Genomic DNA, 12,838 nt, shown 5'->3' on the forward strand with positions numbered 1-12,838 from the left:
GTCTCTCCCAGTGCCGTGAGCTGAATCTGCGCCCTGCGCCCGGGACAGACCAGGGAAAGATGGCGGCGACTGACCGTTCCCGGTCCGAAGCTGCTAAACAGCGGCGGCAGGATCAGCTGCAGCGATGGCTCGGATCAGACACCGATCAAACGGGACCGGAGACTCGGGAGACTTCGACGGGATTGGGGGCCCGACGGGCCAAAGTTCGATTCGCCCAAGGGGCCGTGTTTATGGCCGCCTGCTCCGCCGGAGACCGGGAGGAGGTGGCCGCGCTGCTCCGACAGGGAGCTGACATCAACCACGCCAACATAGACGGCTTGACAGCTCTGCATCAGGTATGAGGTTCATTTTCTCAACTTGATCGTCATCTAAAAAGTTGCTACATTGTTACAAACTATCACAGGCCGGTCGCCGCAGTGGTAACAATGTAGCCCCACATCTCCTGACATAATGAAAACATGACTTGAACACAGCGAGTTGGTTAGTGGAAAGAAACAGACTTTCAACCCCCCCTTTCACGTATAGGCTCATCTAGGGCCACGTTTTATTTACAATTGTATCATTTGGGATTGTTTTAAAAACTTAACGGTTCTCATGGATTGTAGACTAGCCTGTTGGAAGCCTATACTAAAGTTGGCAGGGTCGTTAGCACTGTTCCATACAAGTATGGGTTTTCCTCTCTGATGGGTGAACTCTACTGTAAATAGTCCACCCAAAAGGCTTGCAAGCCTAGGAGGCTATATGCTCCATTCTTAGACATGGTGGGCAGTGGACACACTGACTGACAGGTCCGCGGACAGACCGTTCACCCTAGAATCTCTCGAGAGTTTGTAGGATATTGAATTAAGGGACTCTTTTTCATCATCTGATGAATACTATTACTACATGTATGTGGTCCCGTGATATCTTCTCTCAAGTTAAGAGGACAAAGACAACATTGTAAGCTAGACCCGATGAAAACATACATGTCTGTTCAGAGACAGTGAGTTAGGCCTTATTAATAATATCACCACTTCACTTATCAATGTTGAAGTTGTGTGCACTGATGATAGCTGTGGTCTGAAAACAAAGGGGTTTTATAATGCAATATAAGGAGCGTTGCTTATTGTTAGTGTTAGTGAGAAGCATTGTGCACATGCAATACTTAAATAGGCTCCACTTCTTCCACCCTGGAGCCTAATGTAGCTCAACCTGTGCTCACTGCTCCCTCCTCTCAGCTTCACTCATAACACGAGAGAGAGGCAGCGCTCATCTGGACAACATCACTGTCACACTAGTCCTCAGTGATGCACCGTTTCCTCCGCCTTTATGATACTGCCTGTCATAAACACACCACCGGTCTCTTGTACATACAGTAGATGCTGCAGCAGGGCTGACCTTCTGACTGAGAGATATCTAAACGTAGTCAAATTAGGCTGTAACTTATTGTGTGGATCTACTTTTCAGTGAGTCAGTGTTGGAATTTAGCGAAAGCTGTTGTTGGAAAGTCAAGTTTTCCACCGTCACACGATGACCTCATGTTTTAATTATATATAGATTTTTTTTCTTCTTTTTCCTTGGAAGCAGCTGAGCCTGTAACGGATAGTTATGGAGCTGAGGTGTTTATTCTGATGACTGACTGGCTGACTGACCATGTCTTAGTATGGCTAATATTCTATGCACGCTGCCTCTGCATCTGTCCTATACATCGTCCTGTCACCCGGTGTGGTCGACCCCCCCCCCCCCCCTGCCGTCCACCCCCCCCCCCCCCTGTTGCTTACCAGTCGCCTGGCAACCAGAATTAAATATAGGCCTACGCTCTCCAAACTTTCCATCCTTTCCATCCAAAGCCTCTCCGTCTTCTCGCTCTCTCTTCTCTCTCTCTCTCTCTCTCTCTCCTCTCTCTCTCTATATATTCTCGCTCTCTCTCTCTTTCTCTCTCTTCTCGCTCTCTCTTCTCTCCCCCTCTCTCTCTGTCATCCCTTTCTTCTCTCCCTTTCACTCCCTCTTTCTCTCGTCTCTCCCCCTCTCTCTGTCATCCCTTTCTCTTCTCTCCCTTTCACCACCCTCTTGCTCTCTCTCTCCTCTGTCTCTCTTTCTCTCTCTTTTCTCCACCTCTCTCTGTCACCCCTCTCTCTCTCTCTCTCTCTCTCTCTCTCTCTCTCTCTCTCTCTCTCTCTCTCTCTCTCTCTCTCTCTCTCTCTCTCTCTCTCTCTCTCTCTCTCTCTCTCTCTCTCTCTCTGTCTCTCCTCTGTCTCTCTCTCTCTTTGCCAAATCCCCATGGTAGGGACTACAGGGATTGTCGATGAAGAAATGGAAAACATTCCTCCAAACTGCACAAGCTGCTGTTGTCAAAACGGCGATTTCCACAATGACTCACTTGATGACCCGGCGAAGGCCGCGTGCCCCTCCGTAACGCAGAAGGGTGGGGGGTAAGAGAAGCACCCTCTGTTCCTGCATCCCGAGCGCGCCCACTTGTCAAGAAGGGGTCTCCTCTCTGGTGCAAATTAGCCCCAGAGTTTACGAGTCTTTGGCTTCAGGAGAATGGCAGCAGCCTCGGCCTGGCTTTTTTATATATCCCATAAAACCATCTTAGTTGACTAATTATCTCACGTTATGATGGAGGGCGGGGACCCTAAATAGCTTGATGATTAGTTGATGTAGCCCAAAAGGAAAAGCCTCTTAGGTGGCTTAGGACGAGGTCCTCTCAGGCTATGGAGCAGACGGTCAGTTCTTAGAGAATAGCCGCCGTCAAGTGAATAAACACATTTGGGGATGGTGTTCTATTTGGAGAAACTGCCAATTCATGAGCTAATGGTAAACACAAAAAACAGATAGGGAAATCACCCTCTCTCTGTTACGTCAGCACTTTCAGGCATGTCTGTGTAAAAAATAAAAGAAACATTGAGAAACACATCAGAGACGGCGAAATATGTAGGCCCATTTTCTGAAAATTATATGGGTGCTCAGTTCCCTCAAATGGTTTCCTATACTTCCTCAGAAGCCACACACAGTGTTGTGTTAATAGAATACCCAGATTGGTCCTAATTATTTATAATAAAATATATATGGCACGGGCCTAGAGATCCTCTTTGGTTGTCTTTATACGCAGACTGTTTCAACTTGACAATATAAACATTCTAAATGGACTACATTTGATTTCCTGTCCACTATCGATATTAGCAAACGCTACAACAGAATCTTGGACCCGGGCCATTCCCTAGCAGTGCATTACCCACTGAAACTCCCTATAGTTATTGTGGCGGGGACACGATTCTTGAACCTCTCGGACTCTCAATTAAATTAATTAAAATTGATTTACTGACGGAGGTGAAATGGTTGGCCATTATTGATTTAAACTGACCAATGGATACTAAAATATTGAGTTTTAAGGTGCTTTGCAAAGCACTTTTCTGGGCTATACAACTCAGTAAGTAAAATCAAGTGATGTTTATTTGTATAGCCCAGCTTGACAAATGCATGACTCAACAGGCTGCACAAGCCCATGGAATAACAACACCTGACCTTTAATCCTCAACCAAGATAAGGAAACGCCTTAATAGGATAATCGTTAATGAAGGGAGGAAATCTCAGAATGATCCCCCGAAGATGCATGGCTAGGCGTTGAAGTGGGCGACTGGCGATTGATAACATGATACAAGGAAAATAGAGTGGTATAACGGGTAAGTGGAGGCAACAGGACATCAACACGTCCATAGCCTCAAAGACGTCCGGGGTCTCCCAGGACGGTCACAAGGCACCGCCATGAACTAGGGCTGCTTGATTATGGTTTATGGCATAAATCATAATCACGGGCGGCTGGGTAGCGTAGAGATCTAAGCACTCGCCTACCACCACAGAGATTCTGGGTTCGAATCCAGCTGTCGGCACTACCTCCAGCTTGGTCAGTCGTCCCTACTCCCTACGAACACAATTCGCAGTGTTCGTGGGTGGGAAGCCAGTGGTGTATGAGTCCTGGTCATTGCAAACAGCGACTCCTACTGGTTGAAGGAAGGGTGCTCTTGTTTTCATGATCATGTGAAGCCAAAGTTGTAAATTAAATTGAAACCCGATTAATCAGCCTGCCCTATGATGAACGCAGTGTTATATTGTTTGATCCAAACATTGCGTAAAACTATCGGTTGTGTCGGCAGCGTGTCGTCATGGCATCCGTCGGGTATCACTATTCATCTCTGGACTTGTGTTTACTTGAGTCACAACGTTGATGACGTCACAATCATCCTGAGGGAAAGTGGCTACATGTTCTTTCTCTGCTGCCGTTATCCACCAAAATAACCTTTTTGGAAGGAAGTCTTGGGGCATTTAACAACAGAGAATCATTATAGTTCGGAGTGGCCTTTTTTAATCCAACTACCCCAGTGAAAGTCTGGAGATTTTATAGCTCTGGATGTGCAGAATTCAAACAGACCATGAAAACAACTAAAACAACTTTACAACTTCACCCACAAAGCAGGAGATTTCTTCTATACACAGGCCCCAGTGTTCTTAGTATGTCTATTATGTGTTGTTTATATATGACGCTAGATGTATTGACCTAATAAGAAACATGCATACTGGTGTGTGTGTGTGTGTGCGCTCTGACACATAATACGGATTATGTGGGTATTAGGGGGGGTCTTAGCCCCCCTGAAAGAAACAATAATCCATAGTCTAGTACTGGGTCACTAATGACTGGCTTTAACAAAAAGAAGGCCACTCTAAATGACTTGGTATAACCTGTGCACACTGCTCTGACAGGCCTGTATCGACGACAATGACTTGGTATAACATGTAGACACTGCTCTGACAGGCTTGTATCGATGACAATGACTCTAAATGGTATAATGACTTAGTATAATGTGTATATTCTGCTCTGACATTCTTGTATTGATGAGTGACTGTAAATGACTTGGTATAATGACTTAGTATAACATGTACATACTGCTCTGATAGGCTTGTATTGATGAGAATGACTGATTTACTTGGTATAATGTGTATATTATGCTCTGACAGTCTTGTATAGATGATAATTACTCTAAATCACATAATGACTTGGTATAACATGTAGACACTGCTTTGACAGGTGTGTATTGATGAGAATGACTCTAAATGACTTGGTATAACATGTACACACTGCTCTGACAGGCTTGTATCGCTGATAATGACTCTAAATTACTTGGTATAATGCCTTAGTATAATGTGTATATTCTGCTCTGACAGTCTTGTATTGATGAGAATGACTGTAAATTACTTGGTATAATGACTTGGTATAACATGTACATACTGGTCTGACAGGTGTGTATTGATGATAATGACTAATTTACTCTGTATAATGTGTATATTCTGCTCTGACAGGCTTGTATTGATGAGAATGACTCTAAATCACATAATGACTTGGTATAACATGTACACACTGCTCTGACAGGTGTGTATTGATGAGAATGACTAAATGACTTGGTATAATGACTTGGTATAACATGTACACACTGCTCTAACAGGCTTGTATTGATGAGAATGCGTCTCATTCACCAACGGACTTAAGACAAAAGATCATTTTGTCCTAGCTCCACGACATTTTCGGGACGATTTTGGGATTCACGAACGGTCCCTTCTTCTGGATTCGGTCTTAACTAAGAGCAGGATTTAGGAGCAGTCGTAAGTCAGACAGACTGGTGTGCGCTGTGTTCTTAAGGGTTTTATTTGGGAGGAATCATGGTGATTGCGTTCATGTCAACTCTACAGACATCCTTGGAATTAAGTAATCATAATAATAATAAATATGACATTTGTTTTTTTTCCGATCAAATCTTTATTCATTTTCTTTTTTCAAAACAAGACGAGACACAACACCATACAGTAATAATAAACAACAATAATAGACAGGACTTCACATGACAATAACAGTAGTAATAATAACAAAATGATAATAATTGGACTAACAAAATAATAAAGTATAAATTAAATAAGTCGCCACTTAAATTCTAGGTAAGGAGTAGGAATTAACCCCTTTCTGTATAGTGAACCTCCTGAGCACCCTCCCGCAGAGACCCCGAACCGCGGCCCCCCCCGGCCCGAGCCCACAGCCACAAGATCCACAGCCAGAGGGACCCGAAACATATATATAATTAAATATATAGGCAAAAACAAAATCAAATACATAAACCAAAAAGAGAAATAACAGACATGAACACTCGCTCGTTCCCCCCCCCCACCCCCCCTCTCACCCCAGGACCCCAACGTGAGACATTCATATAATACCTTATTCGATACTCCAAAATTCCAAAGTTATATGCGTTCCTTTAACTTTTCCACCGCAGCCAACCAGATTGCGATATTAGCTTCATTAACACCTATAACACGTGCAGTGGATATCTCTAGATAAATGACATCAAGATAGGTGAGAATCCATACCTTCGGTTCGGACATAACTTATCTGGTTGTATCCAGCGTGAAGCAATACATTTTTTTGGCTGCTGTAAGGCCGGCCAAAATGAGTCTCTTTACATGTATAGAGGTCGGCAATTGAGAAACATCATTTAACAATAATACAGAAGGCAAGGTCGTTATGGTCAAAGAGAAAATCTCTGATAGTTGAGAGGTAACATTTTCCCAGAAGATCTCAACAGGAGGGCACTCGTCTCCCAGTACATATGCATAAATGTTCCAATGGCACCGTTTGGACATAAGGTACATCGAGAGTCAGGTCTGAGACCCATTAGGTTCAATCGCCTGGGGGTCAAATAAGTCCTATGAACAAAATTTGTATGAATCTGTTGGTGATCTGGGTTGCGTGATGATAGCCGAACATTTTCCCATACTGCATCCCATCAAAATCTACATCCAACTCAGGGATATCCTTTCTCCAAATCGTATCTAGGGGTAGGTCCTTATATGAGGACATAAGTAAGTGGCGATAAAAGTCAGAGACGAAGCCTCTCGATGTCTCTCTGTCATAAAAGAATTTGTGAAACCGGTGACGCTCTAGTGGAACATCCCATGGAACGCCATGAGCCTTCAGAGCTGCTCTCATTTGTAAATAAAAGAAAAAGGAGGTTCTGGGGAGATCATATCCGTTGGATAGATCCTGGAAAGAGCGGAGACCAGAGTTATCGAAGATATCCCCCAATGTATGGATGCCTTTCTTTTCCCATCTAGGGTACCTAATAGGTTGTTGTCCAATAAGGAGTAAATTGTTATTAAATAGGGCGGCTAGGTGGTGTAGTGGGCAAGGCACTCGCCACCAATGTGGAGACGCTGGGTTCGCGTGTTCGAATCCAGCTCCACATTGTTTTCAGTTTGGCTGGTCGTCCGTACTAATACAATTGGCAGTATTAGAGGGTGGGAAACTGATGGGTGGGGATCGGGCGTTGTGGACAGCGACTCCTACAGGTCGGTTGGTGCGCCTGCGCAGTAGAATCAGGAAGTGTCGTGGGCAGCGTGAGCCTCCCACGCGTTACTCCTCGCCACTGAGAGATCGAGCTGCGCAGGTGAAAAGATGCGACTGCTGTTACCTCAAGTACCGGAGGGGACTTGTGCTATGTATGACTTAGTCCACATTGCAGCCGGCTTGTGGGAGGCAAGAAACAGCGTTCGTGACAGGGGAGGGTTGAATTGGATGATACGAAATTGGGATGGGAGAAAATATAGAAAATGGGAGAAAAAGTGGATAAAAAAAAAATTGTTATTAAATAGTGGGGAATGCGTGTGCCATTTATGGCGGTTAGTGCACGCTTTCTGGGTGTCACGCCAAATCTGGATCACATGTGTGATAAGAGGGCCAAATCGTAATTTGCATTGCTTAATTGAAATGTTGGTATACACAATATCCTGAAGTCTATAAGGGGTCACTATCTTCTCCTCCAATGGTCGCCAGGACACAGCTGCTTGAGCGTCAAACCAAGTGATGAGATATGACAATATTTGTATGATGAGAAAATTATTTACATTTACAGTCATGCCTCAAGAGGCATCGTGATGTCCGAAAATAAATAAAAACACTTACTACACCAACACTGCAAATGATAGTGGATAGATAAATAAATAAGAACTAAAGCTAATCGCGTGGATATACTATAGTGGAATAGACTGTATTAATATTCCATATTTATACCGTCTTGTTGCGCACTCCTGGCCACCTGTTCAGCGCACACACACACTGTATAGTCTACGTGTGTAATGAATGAACAGGAGGCTTATATTATAATAAAAAAAAAATGTTATCTACTTTTTTCTCCCATTTTCTATTTTTCTCCCATCCCAATTTCGTATCGTCCAATTCTACCCTCCCCTGTCTCGAACGCTGTTAGGCCATGCCTCCCACAAGCCGGCTGCAATGTGGACGAAGCCTTACATCACGTGTCCCCTCCGGTACTCGAGGAAGCAGCCGTCGCATCTTTTCACCTGCACAGCGCGATCTCTCAGCGGCGGGGGTCTGCGTTTGGAGGGCACGCCGCCCCCGTCGCTTCCTGATTCTGCTGCGCAGGCGCACCAACCGTCCTGTAGGAGTCGCTGTCCACAACGTCCGATCCCCACCCATCAGCTTTCCCACCCCTAACACTGCCAATTGTGTTAGTATGAACGACCAGCCAAGCTGATAGCAATGCGGAGAGCTGGGCTCGAACCCAGCGTCTCCTGCATTGGTGGCGAGCGCCTTGCCCACTACACCACCTAGCCGCCCCTTTATTATAATTACTTGTTTCATTAGGAGATAGATACTGTATGCACTTCCCTATAGTAGTATGTACTAAGGCTGTCCCCGAAGCCTGTTTTTGGGATTCGAACTTCGTCAGGGTTTTACGAATGAACGTTCGAACCTTTGTTTTTCATTAAAAAATAAAATAAAAATTTTAAATAAAAAATTTAAAGTTTTCAATAAAAAAAAAAAAATCCTCAACTAAATCCTCAATTTGAATAAAGTGATTAATCTGATTAAATTAGTCTCTTTTTTATTAAATCAACTTTCTTTAATGAATAATGTTTTTTTTAATACTATAATATTAGTGTAGCCTAATCTTTATCTGCAACTGTGAAGAAAAACCACATTGGTTCAAACAGAATGAATAGACACATAAAAGAAACATAATAAAAAAAAAATATATATATACCGGTATATATTTTCTTTTATAAAAAATGTAAAATTCTAATTTTGATTTAGAATTCGAATGTTAACATAACGAACGAACGTTCGAACATTCGGGTTCAGCCTTAGTATGTACAGTACACATCTTAGCATGACATCTTAAGGCTGCCACAGAGTCTGGCGTACTGTGAGCGGACCGGACTCTGTGTGGCATGTCCGCAATCGTTTGAGGTTTCAGTCAAGCGTACCACCGCTTACCAATTTCCTACATTTCTCATGCCAGTTTACTACATTTAATGCAGGTTGATGTCAACCAACACGCCGAGCAGCCTTTAGTGTGACACCGGTGCGCGACACCTCTGTTAGAGTCTGGTCCGCCCACGCCCCCGACTCTGTGGCGGCCTTAAGATGTCACGCTAAGATGTGTACTGTACTGTAGTAGAACTACAGCATGACTACTATAGGGCAGCACAGTATCTGCGATCTCCTAATAAAACAAGTCATTCGAATAATATAAGCCTACTGTTCATTCATTACGCACATAGACTATACAGTACACGTGTGTGTGTGTGTGTGTGTGTGTGTGTGTGTGTGTGTGTGTGTGTGTGTGTGTGTGTGTGTGTGTGTGTGTGTGTGTGTGTGTGTGTGTGTGTGTGTGTGTGTGTGTGTGTGTGTGTGTGTGTGTGTGTGTGTGTGTGTGTGTGTGTGTGTGTGTGTGTGTGTGTGTGGCACGCACGCACGCACGCACGCCACGCACGCTGCGGCAGGTAGCCAGGAGCGTGCAACAAGACAGTATAAATATGGAATATTAATACAGTCTACATTCCATTATAGGTATAGTGTGCTGTATGATGACAATACATTTGAATCTAATAAAACTTTGATCCGTCGCAAAGCACTTCCTCGCTACCTGCTGAATACCAAGCAATGCTGACCCTTGTTTTGCGCACGGCCCTCGCATTATAATGCTTATATCTGTATGCAAATGAAGTAAACGGGAACATGCTCCCCAGTTTGTGAATGAGTGACGTACGATCATTCAGGGGTTTGCATCTGTGATCATTTGGCAAGTTAAGACAACTTCTCTATGCGTTGGTGAATCCGGGGGTAATTGTCGTCGGCTTTCTCTTACATCCTTCCAAGGAGTTTGTCGTAAGAGAAATATTAAGACAATGTTGGTGAATGAGGTCCAATGACTCTAAATGACTTGGTATAATGTGTATACTCTGCTCTGACAGGCATGTATTGATGAGAATGACTGTAAATTACTTGGTATAACATGTAGACACTGCTCTGACAGGCGTGTATTGATGAGAATTCTGAGATGGTGGAGTTCCTGGTGGAAAGCGGGAGTGATGTCAACCGAGGGGACAATGAGGGCTGGACTCCCCTCCATGCTTCGGCCTCCTGTGGCTTCATCCAGATCACTAAGTGAGTGGTTGTTGTCACTGCTCCCCCCCTGAGATGATGATGTCATTATTAGATTGTTCTACTGCGTATATTGTTGGGAGCATGCAGTCAGTCATGCACAGAGGCTAAAGGGAGGAGAGGACATGAGAGGATTTTGGGGTGTAACGCAGGGATTTGGGGGTGTAACACAAGGATTTTGAGGTATAACACATATATATTGAGGTATAACACATGGATTTTGAGGTATAACACATGCACATTTGAAATTGGTCCGCTAATGTTTGCACACTCCACCAGTTCAGTCTGAGCATGTGCAGTACCCCCATCTCCTATTGGGTGACTTCGCCTCCGGGGTACTTGTGAAGGAATACGTCAGGCCTACATGTGTTTTTCTGTGTGCAAATAAACAAAAATAGTATGCTGTCGCCGAATGCCCACACTGTGTGTGTGTGTGTGTGTGTGTGTGTGTGTGTGTGTGTGTGTGTGTGTGTGTGTGTGTGTGTGTGTGTGTGTGTGTGTGTGTGTGTGTGTGTGTGTGTGTGTGTGTGTGTGTGTGTGTGTGTGTGTGTGTGTGTGTGTGTGTGTGTGTGTGTGTGTGTGTGTGTGTGTGTGTGTGTGTGTGTGTGTGTGTGTGTGTGTGTGTGTGTGTGTGTGTGTGTGTGTGTGTGTGTGTGTTTTACAGGTACCTGATAGAGCATGGCGCTCGTGTGGAGGCTGTGAACAGCGAAGGAGAGCTTCCTCTGGACGTGGCCACAGAGGACGTCATGGAGAGACTCCTCAAAGCTGAGATCAAGAAACAAGGTAAAGAGATCCCTGTGTCATATGACATACGTATGTATTGTGTAATTAGTATAGGAAGCCCAATGTGTTGGGACTAAGAGAGCATATGTACTGCTGCTGCTCAAATACTTTGGTGTAAAGGTTTTAATTGCATAATATTCACTTGTCGCCGACTGAATCTGTCCTGTCATATTTGTGTACACTTAAAAAAAGATCAATCAAAATGAGTCGAATCAGATCAAAATGAATCAAATCATAGTTCAACTGTAAGAAGAAGAAGAAGAAAAAGAGATTTTATGATACGTAGAATCTTTACCTAATAAGAATGGAATCGATGTTTGATTGCACGTGTGTTACCTACTGTAACGGTTGTTACTCCATCAGAGCGGCGCTGCAACTTAATTTAAACACTGGCTTATATTACAAATCTGACTTGTAGGTGTTCTTCACACTTAAAGCCATCTAGGGGCATGAGCTGCTCAAGAGAGCTTGGGCACATAACATTGTCATGTGACCCCCCCTCCTCCACCCCCCTCTCCACCTTTCCTGTATCCTGTTAACTTTCACTGTATACTCTCTCAATGAAGCAGAAATTGGTTTAAAAAAAAAAATAATAATAATAATAACAAGACATTTAGCAAATGTTTGTTCTAATCTCTTCAACCTGTCTAATCCCTCTTTGTGTGTGTGTGTGTGTGTGTATGTGTGTCCGTCCGTCCCTCCCAGGCATCGATGTGGACAGGGCGCGCAGGGAGGAGGAGCGGGTCATGCTCCAGGATGCCACGGCGGTGTTGGCAGGGAGTGGCTCTCTCACACCTCACCCAAACACCAAGGCCACCGCTCTGCATGTAGCCGCTGCCAAGGGCTACATAGAGGTCCTGAAGTAAGTGCCACTACACACACACACACACGCACACACGCACACACACACACACACACACACACACACACACACACACACACACACACACAGTCCTCTATTTGTTATCAAACCAGGCCAACCAGGGTCCCCTTTTTACTCTTCTCTCTCTCTCTCTCTCTCTCTCTCTCTCTCTCTCTCTCTCTCTCTCTCTCTCTGTGTCCTCTCGTTGTCCCCCCCCCCCCCCCCCCAGGGTGCTGTTGCAGTGTGGGATGATAGATGTGGACAGTACCGACTGTGACGGCTGGACGGCGCTGCATGGCGCGGCTCACTGGGGCCAGGAGGAGGTGTGCACCCTGCTGGCTGAGGGCATGTGCAACATGGCCGCCGTCAATATCGTGGTGAGAGGGATACCCAGAAATATACATACACATTTTAATACTTTATTTGGTTCTACAAATTATATTACATAAACAGGGAATCAAATGTATCAGGGCCAAGCAGCACTGAACACTTAAGGGTACACATAGCACCTCCTTCTCCACGTGGCTAAGCTGCCAATAATAGCTGAGACAGAGCAATATTTGGCAATTTGTTTGGCTTTTCTTTTAGACATTGCAGCAATTCTCACACCCTCCGTTTCACAATAAGTCCTTGTTGGGAGGTTTCGCAGTAGCAGTAATCATGTGCTCCTCTGCGTCAAATGGTGCTCTGTGGTCGTCCTTTTTCCT

The 12,838-nt window shown here is 44.5% G+C and overlaps 1 protein-coding gene across 1 annotated transcript in view; it reads left to right on the forward strand.

Annotated features, from left to right (window-relative positions):
- The first annotated feature begins 20 nt into the window (after positions 1-20).
- The window catches only part of LOC311245363 (protein phosphatase 1 regulatory subunit 12A), a 35,312-nt gene continuing 22,494 nt past the window's right edge, over positions 21-12,838 (forward strand). Inside the window, 5 exon segments of the mRNA XM_084335206.1 lie at positions 21-335; positions 10,359-10,489; positions 11,151-11,269; positions 11,975-12,131; positions 12,361-12,508. Of these exon segments, the coding sequence (XP_084191332.1) occupies positions 60-335; positions 10,359-10,489; positions 11,151-11,269; positions 11,975-12,131; positions 12,361-12,508 (831 nt within the window). The 5' untranslated portion in view covers positions 21-59.

This window comes from Notolepis coatsorum (assembly GCF_963971535.1).
Source record: "Notolepis coatsorum genome assembly, chromosome: 18".
NCBI lineage: Eukaryota > Metazoa > Chordata > Actinopteri > Aulopiformes > Paralepididae > Notolepis > Notolepis coatsorum.